Below are 17,511 nucleotides of genomic sequence, written 5' to 3' on the forward strand. Positions count from 1 at the left end.
GAAACACAAAATACATGTCAATCTCCCTTGTTCTGAGGCTCCATGGAAGATCTCACCTTGTGGAGTTTCAATGATAACGAGAACAGTGAGGAATCAGCCCAGAACTACACGGGAGAATCTGATCAATGATCCCAAGGCAGCTGGGACAATAGTCACCAATAAAACAATTGGTAACACATTACGCCGTCAAGAACTGAATTCCCGTAGCGCCCGCAAGGTCCCCCTGCTCAAGAAAGCACATGTACAGACCCGTGCAAAGTTTGCTAATGAACATCTGAATGATTTCAGAGGAGAACTGAGTGAAAGTGTTGTGGTCAGATGAGACCAAAATCAAGCTCTTTGGAATCAACTCAACTCACCGTGTTTGGAGGAGGAGGAGGAATGCTGCCTATGACCCCAAGAACACTATCCCCACTGTCAAACATGCAGAAGGAAACATTATGCTGGGGGGGGGGGGGGGGGGTTCTGCTAAGGGGACAGGACAACTTCACCACATCAAGAGGGATGATGAACTGGGCCATGTAGCGTCAAATCTTGGACGAGAACCTCCTTCTCTCAGCCAGGGGATTGAAAACGGGTCTTGGATCAGTCGACCAGCATGACAATGACCCAAAACACATGGCCAAGGCAACAAATGAGTGGCTCAAAAAAGCACATTAAGGTCTTGGAGTAGCCTAGCCAGTCTCCAGACCTTAATCTCATAGAAAATATGTGAAGGAAGCTGAAGGTTCAAGTGACCAAACGTCAGCCTTGAAACCTTAATGACTTGGAGAGGATTTGCAAAGAGGAGTGGGACAAAATCCCTCCTGAGATGTGTGCAAACATGGTGGCCATCTACAAGAAACGTCTGACCTCCGATTGCCAACAAGGGTTTTGCCACCAAGTACTAAGTCATGTTTTGCAAAGGGGTCAAATACTTATTTCACTCATTAAAATGCAAATCAATTTATAACTTTTTCGAAATGCGTTTTTCTGGATATTTTTGTTATTCTGTCTCTCACTGTTAAAATAAAGTTACCATTAAAATTATAGACTGATCATTTGTCAGTGGCCAAACGTACAAAATCACCAGATGATTAAATACTTTTTTCCACTCACTTTGTGTGTGTAATATATATATATATATAAAAATTTAGCCATTTTACCTGCCAAAGTTTTTGAGATTAACGTAGCCTAGTCAGAACGAGGAAGACATGGCTTTGATTTTCCTCCTGCCAGCTTGGTACCTCTCAGCATGTGAATGTAGGACACCTAATTGGCTGCATGCACTGTCCCCTACCTCACCTACTGCTGTACAGCACATTACAAAACACAGATATCAAGTTAAATTTAGGTATTTATAGTACACCACCTAAATGTCAAAAAAGTACTGGTTTTAATACATAGATAACTGCATTTGTTTTCTTTTCTGAATATCCGACTAGAGTTCAACTTTCAAAAGAAAGCTTGACATGAGGTAAGGTGGGATAGGAATTCAACCTGGATACCTATAGAATCAGGCACCAAGATGTTGCAGTTCCAGATGATTTTCTTTTAGTAAGGGATTGTGTCAGAATTTGAGTGCATTTTTATCTCTGTGCATTCAACCTGGACAGCTGTCCAAACATCTAACAGATTCATCATTGTATTCACAATAGTTGCCCACCTAAACATTCGCACGATTAATCGATACTTATTCAATGCTACTTTTGAGCAGCAGAGATTAGAAGAATGTTTAATCAACCCTAAATCCTATATCAAATCGGTTACTATAAAATATGTACGGTTGCAGAGTTGGGAATGCCTCGGCTGCTTATGATTGGCCTATAACAGTGACAGCCTCCTAGTGTCACAGTTTGCTTGAGTATGCTGTGAAGTTCATTTCCCTGGATAATCAGATGTCTGGCTCATGGAAGCCCGAGTATTTGTAATAAAATGTTAACAATCCAGCACCGCAAGTTAAAAAGTGGCACTAAACTCTCTCAGTCATCATGAACTATTTTTAATCCATAAGCTTCTAGCATTAGTAAATAAAGTAGAACATAAATATATATTTTATATATACACACACACATTTCTTCGGTTGCTTCCTGGTTTCTGGCTTAGTGCAAAATGATGTCCCAGGAGTCATCATGGGCAGCTTTTTTTTCCCCTTTATCAGGATTAGAGGAGGAAGCGGCTTACTCAGCTAAACGCACCCTCCTGCCTGCATGCCCGAGGTAAGGGTGTGGTGTTAGGATAGAGTTTAGTTCTGTTTAATTAATAGCGCTAAGCAGCAGGTTTTTACCATCCACTCACAAACTGACAATTGATTATCAGGTGATGGCATTGTCAAGGAGGAGGCAATAGACTGAAGTAACTTCACAGCATACATAACATTTTTCAGAAAATTGTCTCTGAAGTTTGTCTCTGGGCACATGGACATATTGGGGCTGTTTGGCTCTACAGTCTGCCTGACACTACAGTTTATACTATTTTGTACAACTCAGGCTACATTCACACTGGGGCCAGTGTGAATAGTAGCGGCAGGAATAAGATTTCTGCTGCGGCTCTCAGCGGCTAAGTGTGGCTGCTAGCCGTTTTCACTATAGAGACAGGTCGCTGGCACCACAGCTATTTGCAACTCTCTGCACAACCAGCGATTACCTGCAGTGAATGCTGCTCAACATTTTGTGACCTGTCATTGTAGTGAACGGGGACGGCAGCTGCACCAGCTGCTGAGAGCCGCGGCAGGAGTCTAGTTCCTGCTGCTACTATTTGCAAATGCCCTAATAGTCAGTGTGAATGTAGCCTAAGACACGGAGGCATAAAAGCTCTGGAATTGATCATTTTCAAGCTATTCAGGAAACCAAAAACTGTACCACTATATACTTCTTTTCCTCACAGTACAGTAAGGAAAACAAATCTCAAATCTACCAATATTCAACTAAAGCCTAGGACACACTTTTGTTTTGTGTTTTTGTTTAACCCACCAGGTGTTTGTACAGTGATCTCCCCCCCCCCCCCCCCCCCGCTGAACTATTGTGTTCTAACAGGGGGACTCCCTGCCAGTAAGAAAACACTGGTCAGTACTCTCAGCCAGATTCCAATCGGCAGACCTTTTTCGGTCATGCCCCTTCGACAGAAGCTGATCCAACATATGTTCTGTACACGCGGGCTGAATGTCGGCTGGTTTCTATTGAACCGGCCGATGCCGCCTGACATTTGATCCGTGTGTATGGCCCTTAAGTGAACTTTTCCTTATCCTGAGCAGTCCAGGATTTCTCCACTTAGCACTGTAGCAGTCTATCTGCATCTCAGGTAGTTTCAGTGTAGGGTGGTTTATCAGATTGTCCTATCTTAATGTCATGTGGTTTGAGTATTATGTGGTCTGAATGTCCTGTGGTCCATCTGAACATCAGGTGCACAACAAGGAAATAGAAACACACACTTAAATGCAATGTGCTTGACAAATGGAATAAGAAAAACACCCAAAGAATAAAAATGCTTTATTTCCATTATATACAGCCTGAGACAGCAATACAGTTTCTTATCCAAAATCTTATATTGATAAACTCCCCCCATTTCAGCAGCGGATTCTGTTTGTAACAGACAGTGTATACATAAGCAAAGCTGACTTATCATGTGAGTGTCTGCAGTGCAAAGAGGGCGTGGTCAGTGCATATAGTACGAAAGCTTAATTTGCAAAGCTGACCATCATCGATTAGACATTTAAAAGCAAACTGAACACCACATCTCTGCTAAACTGCAGGAATAAAACTTACAATTTAACCATTGTTAAAGCGATTTTTCAGTCTTTCAAAAAAAAAAAAAAAAGCTTAGCGGCTACAAACTACTACTACAGCTGCTGTTTTCGTCCCACCACAGGCCGGTTCTTCGCCTGTCTTCAGGTCCTCAATGCCAGCATGTTTACTAAGGGAAGCCAGCTGTGACTGCTTGTGGCTTCCCATTGCGCTGAGCTTTGTGAATGGACCCGCAGCATTCTGGGACCTGTGACGTGTCTCACAAGGAGGGGGTGGGTGAAAAGTGGGAGCTGGTACCTGCTTAAACTAGGTGCCTGCTCCCCAAAATGAAAAAAAAAAAACTCCAAAAGTGGGAAAAGAGGGAGAAAGGAGGTATTAAATCGGAACTTCAGCTGATGATGTATGTTGAGCTTTATAAAAGACAGCAACTGTATTCTACCACAAGGTGGTGACACAATATTACATGGAATGATCTTTTAAGTACAGATTGCCAGATAATCACAAATTGTTATTAGAAATCTGCACTGCAATTAAAAACTATAGAAAGATTTTTGTTTAGACTACAATTCTTTTTCATAAGAATGAGGGGCTGTACATGTTATAAATATTAATACTACACAGCACATTACAGCAGCAAGACAGATTTTTAAACATATTCTAGGTATATGCCAATAAAAGGCTACAATCAGGTAGGGACTGGATGATTTAACAACGCTGTAATAATAAAAGAAGTAGAAAAATAGAAGCCACACTGCAGTTGCATGCATGTAATAGAATTATTATAAATCCAAGATTTGCATACCAACGTCAGCATGAGTATAACACAGTTATGCATATGGAATAAGATCTTTTATTGAATTATTGTTGAAAAGAGGTCTATATTCTGCTATGTATCTCATAAGTTTATGAAACTGTGACTGCTAGGATCACTAGGCAGTGCATAGTGATGGTCTGCAGAAGGGCAGTAAAGCTTGACTGACATAAGATGATAAAAATGAGCACTACTATATTCGCAGAGCTGTTTTTCTTTTTTAATAATGAGTGAATTTAATTTTTGTGGTTAAAAGCAGCTAACAATCAGGCACAATCCTAAAACCAATAGTCATACTGAGAACGAAAGAGGCTTTGCTAGGCTGGAAAAAAGGAGTAATTTGACATTTTTTACTTATACTAAATGTGATTCTTGTATACATTATTGGTGCCTATAAAAAATACAATAAAAAAAATTTAACAGAGAATGTAAAGTTTGCAATAGTAGTTAAAAACAGGTGCACATTTTTATGACACTTTCAAATATTTCTGCGGTTTTAAATGTACTGTAATAGGCTGCCAGCATCTGAACAGTTATTTGCACTTCTTAGTAAACCCTGAATATTATATATTCCAATTCCACAAAAATGGATTTCATAGTCTATTTTTGTGCATTGAAGGTAAAATTAACATGGAATGCAAGATTATGACAATACAATGATCCAGTGACAGGTATATAAAATAAATAACCCTTTCCCACACTATACTAATTTGTTCTTTTTTTGCAATTTAAGACTAAATTTTGTAACAGTGTAAGAGATTTTATAACACAAAAGAAACTAGGTTCCTCTGCTCAACAGAGGAACCTTCATAAAATGGAAATTAGGATTTATAGGGCATAGCAATTAAGGCACTTAAAGAATGTAATCTATAGTTCATCTTAATAAGGTTCTACAAAGAACAATGGTTATGTCCATATTGGAGTAACCCATAACAACCAAACTTCACTCCACCAGTTCAAAATACTTAAATATTATTTCTAGCTGGATGCTGTGGGTTACTACTGCACTTTTCTTTATTAAAAGGGTTAGTTCGCATTTTTTGCTGACATACAAACCTCTGTAGGCATTAGTGTCCTGAATATATTAAAACACAATACTCTTTTTGTAAAAACATTTTTTTTTCTTTCTTTTTAGCTGATCGTTACACTGCTCTCCCCTCCCCATCCTGCAGATGGCAGGATGAAGAGCGGAAGGCAATGAAATGAGCAGCTGAAAAAGTAAGCACCCTTTAACAAAAAGCAGCTCTGCATGTTAATGTATCGACACTGTAATGCATAGGGAGCTTTGTGGCAGTCAGTAAAGGCAAACAAACCCTTTAAATAAGAATATAAATATATTCATTTTGTCAAAAAAATCGTGCAACAGAGCTAGAAAGTGAGCCATAGTAATCTAGAATACATTAAAAAAAATTACGATGATATATACCATATTGCACAAAGAAGAAATACAAGTGCAAACCAATAAAAATGATTCAAAAGGAATGAGCGCAAACAGATAAATAATTCTCTCTCAACCCTGGGCTGCAGTAAAACAGTGGAATAACCATCCTGGGGCCTGTTTTTACTTTAAAGTTTGAAAAAGAAGTTTCAGAATGTTATACCCATAGTGCAGGGATGTGTTCACAACAGACACGGCAGCTAAAGTGTAAAGGAATTAGTGCAATTGGGAAAACTGTTGAGGATATTCAGCGGTGCCACAAGGGGTTTACATAGCATTAACTATCTTTTTCTTTTATTCATGAAACCACACAGTCTTCTTTATTTTTGCCTTTTCCTTTTCTGACAGCTTTATCTGAGCTGTCCTCCATTCGTATGTCATCTGTAGATCCATGGTCCACTGATGATCCCAATGGTAGACTTTCTCCAGTGTATTTTTCACTTCGTACCGCCACACCTTCATTGTCATTATCATCAGATTCTTCCCCCTCCGGTGTAGACTCGCCCTCACTACTTACAGTCTCACTGGAAACAGAGTCTTTTGGGGCTTCTGCAACAACTGGAATGTTGTCAATTGTGCTCTCACTGGATGATGATCCGTCTGGATGATCAGAGGTTTTGTCTTGTTTCTCTTCTTGCAATAACTCAGTTCCTGGTGCATCTGGGAAGACCGGATTTGTTTTTTCATTTATGGTCTCACTCTTGTCACACACTGGACGATCAGAAATTTTGTCTAGGTTTCCTTCATCTAATACCACCGTGTCTGGTGCATCTGAGAAGACAGTATTCATTTTTGCATTGCTTCTCTCACTCTCGTCATACACTAGAGTGTCAGGAAATGTGTTTTCTTCCCTTTTATCCAATAACTCAGCCCCTGGAAAATCTGGGAATGCAGTATTCATTTTTCCATTCTTCTGACTTCCTAGATTAGCAAGAATGCTTCCAGCCTCTGTTGTACCTTTGTGTTGGTCTAGGTGACTAATGCTATCCTCTTCACTATTTCTTAGTGCTTCATTCTTAACTGCGCTTTGCATGTTACTTATAATACAAGGCTCTGAAACCTCACCATAGTTATTGTTTTCACGGTCTACCAGTTGTTTCTCTTCTTTTATAAGCTGGATGTCTTGCGATGACTGCTCAGGAGAAGCATCAGTGTTTTTCCTCTCAGCTACATCATATGCATCAGTGTGAACGGTTGCCTCTGCAGATACGGACTCCTCAGAAGATATGTCGTTTGTATTACTATCTTTTTTTTCCGTGTCATCCTCTCTGCTCTCTAACTCTGGCTCAACAAGAACAGACTGTTCCTCATGCTTCACCTCCTCCTTACACACTTCATGTTCTATAGCTGTAGCTTTCATCTCATCAGCAGTACTCCCTTCTGAATCATCCTGACTAGAATCATCAGAGCTGCTTGTTTCATGTTCATCTTGCGTATCTTTATGGAGGTCACCTACATTATCTGTAATGATGACAACATTGTCTCTACAATCTGAAACCTCCAAAGTTCCATTTTTGGGAACTCGGTTACTTTCAATAGATGTGCTCTGCACACCTTGGTCTTCTTCCTTATTTAAGTCTTGTTGGCTGATGTTATAGTCATCACTCCTAAAATCACCCACAGAAACTACATATTCTTCACTGAACTGATCAGCTACTAAAGGAGACTGAACAACATTTTCCAGAGCATCTTGGAAGACATCATATTCTACTGGGCTTGTGTTCCTCTGGTCCACTGTTGTCTCTTTAGGCATCTCTGAAAAACATATTTCTAAATCCTCTTTGTGTACATTTTCTGGAGCATGTTCATCCACCACCATTTCACATTCATTACTTGTTGATGTTGAATCAAGTGGCAGACCTCCATGATGCTCTAAATCTGTTTGACAGCCACTGAGGGTACCAACAGTATTTACATCATCATTTGAATTGTGAGTAAATTCTTGAATGATTTGCGCTTTCATTTCATCTCCAACCTCTGCATTCAGTGGTGATTCTGATGAAGCAGTCAGTAGTACTTCCTGATTGGCCTCCTCAGTCTTGGAGGGGGGAATTTCACCCACCACTGACATAGTTTCCTTTTTCTCCACTGCTTCCTCTGAGGGGCCTAAAAAACCATGGACAAGAAAATGAAGTATCTGCACAATATCTAAACCCACCTGCCCAAAAGAGCTCAGAAAGAGACAGAGCAGAAGTGGAGGAATCAAAGTTTCTGCCCAGGAAGATTAGGTAGCAACAGGTTGGACAGTGCAGGAGAAAGGTCATCCTGGATGACAGCTGTGTAAAAAAGAAACGTTAACCAAAGCAGATAGTTTATCGGTTTATAAAGTATATCTGTTATAGGATAACTATGTGGTCTGCCACTGTTGGCTCATTTCTGAAAATGACAGTTGCATCCGGCTCAACTACTTCTGAGTTACAAACCCAGACTAAGAATGCAACAAATAAGAGATAGAGCAAAATTTCTTACAGAGACAAAGGATCATCTTAGTATTTGTTTTGGATCAGTGTCTCAGAGAGTGCTTTGGTGAAAGCATTAGCATGAAAGGCAGACAGACAAATGGCCTTTTTAAATGGAAAAGTCAGTGGAGACAGACCATATAATTATTTTGTGACAGGCTTCCTTTAAGGTTAGAAAGCTGCTTGGCAAATTGCTGTAAAACTGATGGATGAGCTACATTAAAATCTAAATATGGATATGGTTTGTTAAACAAACCTAAACACTGTTCTGTAAAAACAAAAAACTTTTTTGCCTTTTGCCCTCTCAGTGTGGCCCTGGAGCATTAGGTTAAGATCATTTTTTTTTTCAGTTCCTCTGAATATGGACAAAGAGGCCTTGGTCAAAAGCCACAAAATCCACACTACTGCAACCACGGTCTCACAATTTGTTTCTGGATTAAGAACCACCATCACAACATTTGCAAAGTGGTCCCCATATTTACACAATCCACAGTCTTGATGCAGTCTTTGTGGGCTTCATGTACCACCAACCTATACCATGCAGGCAAAATGCTTCAGCTTTACCCTGTATCTTCTTCCCTGCTCCTTGACTCTCCGCTAGAATTGCCTTTTTGACAAGGGCCACATAGCCTCAGAGATCGGACATGTACACAAGATACTGCACTCACAAAAAGGGCTATCAAATACCACAGCAGCCATCACTTCCAAGCTGTGTTCTAATGATCCATTGGTATTCAGAAAACACAGAATATACCAAGCATAAGAACCTTCCAATCCTCATGTAGGATAATAAGGCCTGTATCTCCCAAAGCTAGGACATGTACCACACCAACTACGTGCTAACTTTTACTCAACAAAACAAATCCAACCTCTAAGATCACTAGGTCACCCTTCTTAAGGAGAATAAAAGATGGAATTAGATCCCCAAAGCAGTCTGCATGTTTAAAGTTAGAAATTAAAAGGCAATTTCTCCCATATCGCGATAAAAAAAAAAAAACAATCTTTAGAGTAGATACATGTTTATGCACAAAGCACCCCCCCCCCCCCATATTCCTCAACAGAATGTGCTGCTAAATTACAGCAAACTAATAATTACCAGCAGGGCAATCCAGGGAAGACAATCTTCACTACATGGAAGAACTCCGGAATACTACCTCTGTGTGACTTATTTTATAGTTTATTATGTCTTTATATGTCTGTCTGCTTTAACTTTGGAGGAGGGCAGCTGTTTCGTATCAAAAATTCCCCTTACAAGGCAACGAGCTAGGAGAGTTACACAATGCACAGCAAGCAGGGTTAGTGGAAAGTTACCAAAGCTCAGAACAGGATTTGCTAGAAAGAATCAGAGCGAATGACCCACAAAATCACTTACCCATGGATGTTGCCCTTATCGGTGGATCGGGGCGGCCATCTGCATTTACATGAGGTTCTACAGAAGCATCTCCATTGGGGGTGCCCACAGAATCCAGTGCTATGCCGTGTTTCTAAAGAGAGAAAAACAAACAATGCATCATTTGCAAGGTAATCTACATTGAGCATTTTTAAAATTAATATTAATTCTGCATAGCATGGTTTTGTGACTGCTCTCCAGGAACTTTTAACAGTTGATGTGTTCTATTTCTCTTTTCATGATCAAGGATGAAACACAGAGCAAATTCTTTAAAAATATGCAATGTAATGATACAACAGCCTGTAAGTGTGGCATGCAAGCCCTATCAGTAGCCACAGAGGGGGACTAGGAAACACGGCTGTAACCAAACAATGCTTTAGTAATATAAGTTCATTTCATACAACTGGTATAGTCTTGCTTTTTTTTTCTTTTTAGCAGCAGTCTTTTGCTGTTTAATCTTAAAAGCTAGTGAAACTATTTTAGTCATCTGGCTGCTGACAACACACTGTGGGAGGTTCTGCAGCATGACAGCTAAAGGGCGATTCTTGTTAAAGGTCAGACTGTATTTATAATCATAGCAGCCCAAGTCTCTGTCTGAAAACAGATTTGTTTTATTTTTAATAAATAATGTGGTTTACATGGAAATGATTAAAAAGGAACATATTTATATCAGACTGTCAATGTTAAAATCTATTGTACCTTTAGCTCGTCCCTCAGACGGGTCACCTCTTCCCTGAGGGCATCACGTTCACTGCGAACTGGTTCAAAAAAATCTTTTTGTCTCTCTAGAGCCTGCACTTCCCCAGATAGGAGGAAGACGACACAGGGAGATGCGGAAGAAGATAGGCAAAAATAAAGGCGTGAATTCATAGGAAGTAAAGGTAAGAAACAACAGTACAGCTGTACGTGAACATAGATGGAGCATAGAAACCTAGACAGGTTTAGGGCTTGACTCATAATGCACATCTCACACTTCTGAACACATGGCTATGGATACAAACAGTAAAGATTGTGGAAAATTCACAGCTTAGGTCTGTAATAATTTATAAAGGTTCTCTAGTTAAAATAATAGGATGTCTAGCATAATAAACTAATAGCCATATAATTTAAACAGAGTGATAATTTATGGAGACAAGCAAGCTTATTTTATAAGGGTGCCAGAGGAATGAGCCAGACTTGACATGACTTCGGAAAGCCATCACTTAAATTTTTTGCAGTGGGATACTGTATTTTGTACGTTGTATACTAGAGGCTAGTAATGGGCACGTAGCATTGGTAATTGTGAGGAAGACATACCATAAAAAAACTCTACTTCAACTACACTGCAGCTGTGATATTAAACTGATTATTAACAAGTCTGGGATTCTTTCCCCAAGTGGCTTCAAAAAGATAAAGCGGAAGTAAACCCATCCATAAAACAGTTACCTTTCCGGCACGTGCCGGAAATGTAACACTCCTATTGGTTGTGCTCTCAACCAAACTGTCAAACCATCCAAAGGCGGGTGTCATAACGGAAAACATGTGCAGCATCATGGCAGTTGTAGATTAAACAGAGGCCAAGATGGCGGCTTCCTTGGCTGAAAACGATAGGAGGGTTTACTTCCACTTTAAATCTTCACAGTGCTTGTAATAAACGTTCTCAGTCTATTCCCTTACATTGTATGAATGATTTGACAAGGGAAATTGAGACAATTTCTAACAATCCTTAACAGGGATTCATACCCCTATCTTTTTATCCTTCCATTCTATGGTCTCCTTAAGGTCACAGATCTCTCGGTCACTGTTTTCTTGTCTTTGTTGCAGCTGGCGGATCTCCTAATGGGCAGCAGTCAGGCAGCAAGTGAAGAAGCAAAGAAGGAATTCAAGGAAAGTAAACAGTAAAGATTAGATAAAGAGGATGAGAGAAACACAATACAAAATAGGAAAGGGCAAATATGCTCGTGGCCCTTGTACTGAAGTCTCTTCATAAATAGCTTAGATCTGAAGATAGCCTGCAAAACAGTGAGTCTAGTTTGTCACTTCATGGATAATTAGACAATCTCAGCATGTTTCCTCCCTTACTGTTAAGAGTGACTCTCTTTGCTCCAATGCTTCCTTCATCTCAGCCAGCTTGAATTGCAAGATATTCTGGTCATGTTTTTGCCGTTCGCATTCCTGCAAAGAAAACATATACTGTAAGATATGCACCTTACTATGAGCTATCAGCTGTCAGGAGGATGACAATGTGGACCAAACCTGTGTTTAGAAACAGACTGCCAATGTCAATCTCCTTCCAAAAAAAAAATAATAATAAAAATAATTCCTGGCTGTTATGCTGCCCCCAAAAATTACATTTACTAAGTCACTGACCTGTAACAACCATACAAATCAGGAGGTTCAAACTTCACTTGCCACAAGCTTTATCTGGGTCAGTGACACATAGTGATTGATTTACTAAAACTGGAGAGTGCAAACTGCTTTGACAAAAAAACAGGTTTCTAAACACAGTTGCACCAGATTTTGCACTCTCCAGTTTTAGCAAATCAACCCCAAAGTAATGAAGCCAAATACATCCAGGCATTTAGCAATTTCAGCAAGAGGTCGATGACAGTCTACCCATTGGGGTTGCAGCTCTGCAGAGAAACCAGCTTCCATCACCAAAGCTTAAGTGAACAAGTTGAAGTTTGAAGCCGATTGGCTACCATGCACAGCTGCATCAGATTTTGCACTGTACAGTTTTAGTAAATCAACCCCATTGTTTCCTGCATGGTCCCTTCCAAAAATTAAATACTGGTGTAATTAGTACTAAAATTATTTTCTCAACCATAGATTGGGCCAACTGAATAGGAAGCAAATATTTGTTAGCGATCCATTTTACAAGTCAGTCAGTTCTTGGTATACTGTCATAGTTTTTCAGCCCCATTACAGTTCTCCCAGGAAGTCTGCACTTTCTCCCATAGGACGGGAACCCTGTACCCATTCAATAACCTGTAGTGCATGAATTGAAGGGACTCTGCTTTTAAAGTGTATGTGTGGTCAAAATATAGTATTCGTTTCACTTCCTAACCTGCAGACACAACAGGAAGTAAAGAGGAAATTGCCTCAAAATTAAGGTAAGTGCCCTCTTAGAAAGTTGTCAGTTGAAAGGTGTTCTCATTGGATGATTTACCCTCACCTCTGGTTTTTGGAGAAACCGTAAAAAATAGGATTTTTTAAAACAGCTTACCTGTAAAAATCCTTTTCTTTCGAAGGACATCACGGGACACAGAGCCACAGTAATTACTGATGGGTTATATAGGTATCACTGGTGATTAGACACTGGCACACCCTATCAGGAAGTTCAACCCCCTATATAATCCCTCCCCCTTGCAGGGATACCTCAATTTTGTAGCCAAGCAATATAGTGTATTAGAAGAGGGGCGGGACCTCTGTGTCCCGTGATGTCCTTAGAAAGAAAAGGATTTTACAGGTAAGCTGTTTTAAAAAATCCTATTTTCTTTCTCGAACATCACGGGACACAGAGCCACAGTAATTACTGATGGGATGTCCCAGAGCAATGCTACCTGAGGGGGGGGGACCACGACCAAGTAGGGTGCAATCAGACCTGAGGACCCTGTACCGCTGCCTGCAGCACACTACGCCCAAAGGCGATATCCTCATGCCTTCTCACATCCACCTGATAGAATCTGGTGAATGTATGAACTGAAGACCAGGTTGCGGCCTTGCAGATTTGAGCCATAGAGGCCTGGTGATGCACTGCCCAAGAAGCACCAATAGCCCTTGTGGAATGTGCCCTGATCTGAAACGGAGGAATCTTCTGTTTCAAACCGTAAGCTTTAATGATCAACTGTCGAATCCATTTAGAAATGGTAGCTTTTGACGCTGCCTGTCCTCTATTGGGACCCTCTGGCAGCACAAACAAAACATCCGTCTTGCGGATCTGAGTAGTTGCCCCTAGATAGGCCTTAACTGCTCTTACTACATCCAACGAATGTAGAGATCTCTCTTCCGGGGAACAGGGATCTGGAAAAAAGGAAGGTAGAACAATGTCTTGGTTTAAATGAAAATCAGAAACCACCTTCGGTAAAAAACTAGGATGAGGGCGTAGTACCACTCTATCCTTGTGTATAATCAAATAAGGCTCCTTACAGGAAAGAGCTGCTAATTCTGATACTCTTCTAGCAGAAGAGATGGCCACCAGAAAAATTAATTTCCTTGTCAACAAGACCAAAGGAATCTGACTTATTGGTTCAAAAGGCCGTTTCTGTAACACAGCCAGGACCAAATTCAAGTCCCAGGGGTTTAGGGGCGCTTTAACCGGAGGATTAAGACGCATCACCCTCTGCATAAAGTTTCGGACCAAAGAATGCGAAGCAAGTGGCCGCTGAAATAATACTGATAAAGCAGAGACCTGGCCCTTGATGGTACTCAAGGCCAGCTTCATCTCTAATCCCATCTGTAGAAAATCAAGGATTCTACCTATGACATATTTCCTGGGATGCCAACCTCTGGATTCACACCAGGTTATATAAGCCTTCCAGACTCTATGATAAATCATCCTGGAAGCTGGCTTCCTTGCATTAATCAAGGTAGATATGACAGGACCTGAGAGCCCACGACTCTTCAGAACGTGGGTCTCAATAGCCAAACCGTCAAATTTAGCGTTTGTAAGGCAGGATGGAACACTGGACCTTGAGATAACAGGTCTGGGCGTTCCGGTAGTGTCCATGGGGAACCTACCGTCATCCTTACTATTTCTGCATACCAAGTCCTTCTGGGCCAAGCGGGGGCCACCAGAAGTACCGACTTCCTTTCCTGCCTGATCCTGCGAAGGAGTCGTGGTAGTAGCAGAATAGGCGGGAATGCGTAAATCAGTGAGAACCGATGCCACGGAATCACCAACGCATCCGTCCCGCATGCAAGAGGATCTTTTGTCCTTGCCACAAAACTGTCTTTTTGTTGAATCGGGATGCAAAGAGATCTACATCTGGAACCCCCCATCTTTGGCATATGGCCCAAAAGACGTCGGGATGCAGAGACCATTCCCCTGGAAGTAACTGCTGGCGACTTAGATAGTCCGCCTGCCAATTCTCTATTCCTGGGATGAAAACTGCCGATATGCATGGCACATGCATCTCTGCCCAGACTAAGATCTGGTTCACCTCTTTTTGAGCAGCTCGGCTCCGGGTGCCTCCCTGATGATTGACATAAGCCACTGCTGTGGCACTGTCGGACTGGATCCTGACCGGATAACCCTGTAGCCTGATAGTCCAGGCATTTAGAGCTAGACGTATCGCCCGGATCTCCAGAATGTTGATGGGTAAGGTCCTCTCTGTCTTGGACCATACCCCTTGGACCGCAGCCTGTTCCAGAACTGCTCTCCAACCTGACAGACTGGCATCTGTTGTTACCACCGTCCAGGTAACCGGTAGAAAGGATTTCCCCTTCTGCAGGTTTTCGGGTATGAGCCACCAATTGAGGCTCTGACGCACCGCATGCGACAGGTGCATCGGAAAGTCTAATGCCTGAACCTTCTTGTTCCAGGTCGACAGAATACTGTGTTGCAGCATTCTTGAGTGAAACTGAGCATAGGGAACTGCTTCGAATGAAGACACCATCTTCCCTAGTAGCCTCATACAAAGGCGGACTGAGGGACCCTTCTTGGTCCTTACTGTCAGAATCAGCTCTCTCAAAGCAGTGATCTTTGCCTGGGGTAGAAATATTTTCTCCTGGCTTGTATCTATAATCAGACCTAAATACTCCAGTCTTCTTACTGGTTTTAGAAAAGACTTTTCTAAGTTGAGGATCCAACCCAGGTGTTCTAGATACCTGACCGTGGTCCTCAAGTTTCCATTCAAAGAGGCTACCGACCGGTCTATCAAGAGCAGGTCGTCTAGGTATGCTATGACAGCTATACCCTGAGCCCTTAATCTGGCCAGAGGAGGAGCCAAGATCTTTGTGAACACTCGAGGTGCAGTGGCTATCCCGAAAGGCAGAGCCACAAACTGGAAATGGCGCCCTCCTACCTCGAAGCGCAGAAACTTCTGATGAGCAGGAAAAATGGGCACATGCAGATATGCATCTCTGATGTCTATTGATGCCAGAAATTCTCCTCCCTGCAGGGTGGGAACTACTGTTCGAATTGATTCCATGCGGAAAGATTGAATCCTTAGGAATCGGTTCAGATCCCTTAAGTCCAAAATGGGCCTGACATCCCCATTTGGCTTTTGGACCGTAAAAAGGTTGGAATAGAAGCCCAATCCCTGGTCCTTTGCGGGAACTATCATAATGACCTCCTGCGACAAAAGTCGCTCCAACGCTAGAAGGAGCGACTGCTTCTTCTCTGGGTCTCTGGGAACATTTGATCTGAGGAACCGAGGAGAAGGGAATTCCTGAAACTCCAGCTTGTACCCTAAGGTTACCGTGGAGATTACCCATCTGTCCTGGAAGTCCTCGTGCCAGAGCTCTGAGAACTGTCGCAGTCTTCCCCCCACTCGAGTGAGCCGGGGGCGCCCCCTCATGCAGAGGTCTTAGTGTTTTGCCTAGTAGGCTTCTTTCCCCAGGACTTCTTTTGTCCCTGGGGTTGACTCTTGTCTCTGGACCCCAATGGAGGCGGCCGTCGAGACTGCCTGGAGGCTGAAGCCCCCGGCGCTGGGGAAAGCGTCCGTTTGAAAGAGGGACGCTTACTCTTCTTCTTGACAGGTAAGAGAGTGCTTTTCCCACAAGAGATTCTCTTGATATAGTTATCCAAGTCCTCTCCAAACAACCTTGCACCACGAAATGGAAACCCAGCCAGTAGCTTCTTACATGGTGCTTCTGCTGACCAATTTTTCAACCATAGGATTCTACGTATATGCACCAACCCCAGTGAAAGACGGGAGGTTTGCACGATAGAATCTCTAATGGCGTCAACCACAAAGCATAAGGCCGCTGGAAGGTTAGCAAACCCCTGGGCCTGCTGTTCAGGTAATACTTTGATGACCTGCTTAACATGGTCTCTTAAGTATTGACAGACTCCAATCGCTGCTACTGCAGGTTGGGCCACTGATCCTGCTAAGGAGAAAACATCCTTCAATAGGGATTCCATCCTTTTATCTACAGGATCCCTGAGCATCTGAGCATTGTCTACAGGACAAGTCAGGCTATTATTTACGGAGGAAATGGCAGCATCAATAGTCGGTATTCCCCACATTTTAATAAACTTTTCTTCCATCGGATAAAGTGTTGAAAACTTTCTCGGCGGAAAAAAACGTTTGTCTGGGTGATCCCACTCAGAATAAATGAGCTTTTCAAGTAAAGTATGAACAGGAAAAGCATGTGCTGCTTGGAAAGGTTTCAGTGACCCCAAAGCAGAAGAGGATTCTTTAGCAGTTTCAGGTATGGGCAACTTAAATGTGGAGCGGACCAATCCAGTGAGGATCTGCACTAAGACTTTCTCCTCTTGGGAAGTCGCAGAGGGTCCCTCTCCACCTGATTCCCCCGAAGAGGAATCATCCGTCCCATCCCGATCCTCTGAAAGGGATTCATCTCCTTTATCCCAGAGCTCCTCTGTCTGAGGGTCTTGGGGAACAGAGGAAAGCCTAGTGCGTTTTCTTCCACTGAGTGAAGACGTAATCACGGCCATTAATCTTTCCTCTAGACCATTAATGGTTGAGGAAAAAACCTCTTGTGTAATATATACAGGGGCTGAAGTGCCAGAGGCAGGTGTAGCC

At 42.0% G+C, this 17,511-nt stretch overlaps 2 protein-coding genes and 1 long non-coding RNA gene across 35 annotated transcripts in view; 1 reads left to right on the plus strand and 2 right to left on the minus strand.

The window, feature by feature from the left end:
- The window catches only part of LOC141146871 (leucine-rich repeat flightless-interacting protein 2-like), a gene marked incomplete at its 3' end in the record, with an annotated part of 33,954 nt that extends 24,175 nt beyond the window's left edge, over window positions 1-9,779 (minus strand). Inside the window, 1 exon segment of the mRNA XM_073633632.1 lies at window positions 9,527-9,779.
- LOC141146869 (uncharacterized) overlaps window positions 3,453-17,511 on the minus strand; it is a 204,109-nt gene continuing 190,050 nt past the window's right edge. For 31 of the 33 annotated variants that reach the window (XM_073633630.1, XM_073633627.1, XM_073633605.1 and 28 more), the window contains 5 exons: window positions 11,882-11,974; window positions 11,543-11,635; window positions 10,520-10,612; window positions 9,803-9,914; window positions 3,453-8,077 (listed from right to left, as the gene is read on the minus strand). In XM_073633630.1, the coding sequence (XP_073489731.1) occupies window positions 6,270-8,077; window positions 9,803-9,914; window positions 10,520-10,612; window positions 11,543-11,635; window positions 11,882-11,974 (2,199 nt within the window). In that variant the 3' untranslated portion in view covers window positions 3,453-6,269. The remainder of the gene's footprint in view (window positions 8,078-9,802; window positions 9,915-10,519; window positions 10,613-11,542; window positions 11,636-11,881; window positions 11,975-17,511) is intronic. The other 2 variants (XM_073633602.1, XM_073633609.1) reach the window with 2 other exon arrangements.
- On the plus strand, window positions 9,681-13,057 carry LOC141146872 (uncharacterized). The gene is made up of 3 exons (XR_012244994.1): window positions 9,681-9,951; window positions 10,610-10,701; window positions 11,624-13,057. It is a non-coding gene; the product is annotated as an uncharacterized lncRNA (long non-coding RNA).

The sequence above is a fragment of the Aquarana catesbeiana genome, linkage group LG06 (assembly GCF_042186555.1).
Source record: "Aquarana catesbeiana isolate 2022-GZ linkage group LG06, ASM4218655v1, whole genome shotgun sequence".
NCBI classification, from domain to species: Eukaryota; Metazoa; Chordata; class Amphibia; order Anura; family Ranidae; genus Aquarana; species Aquarana catesbeiana.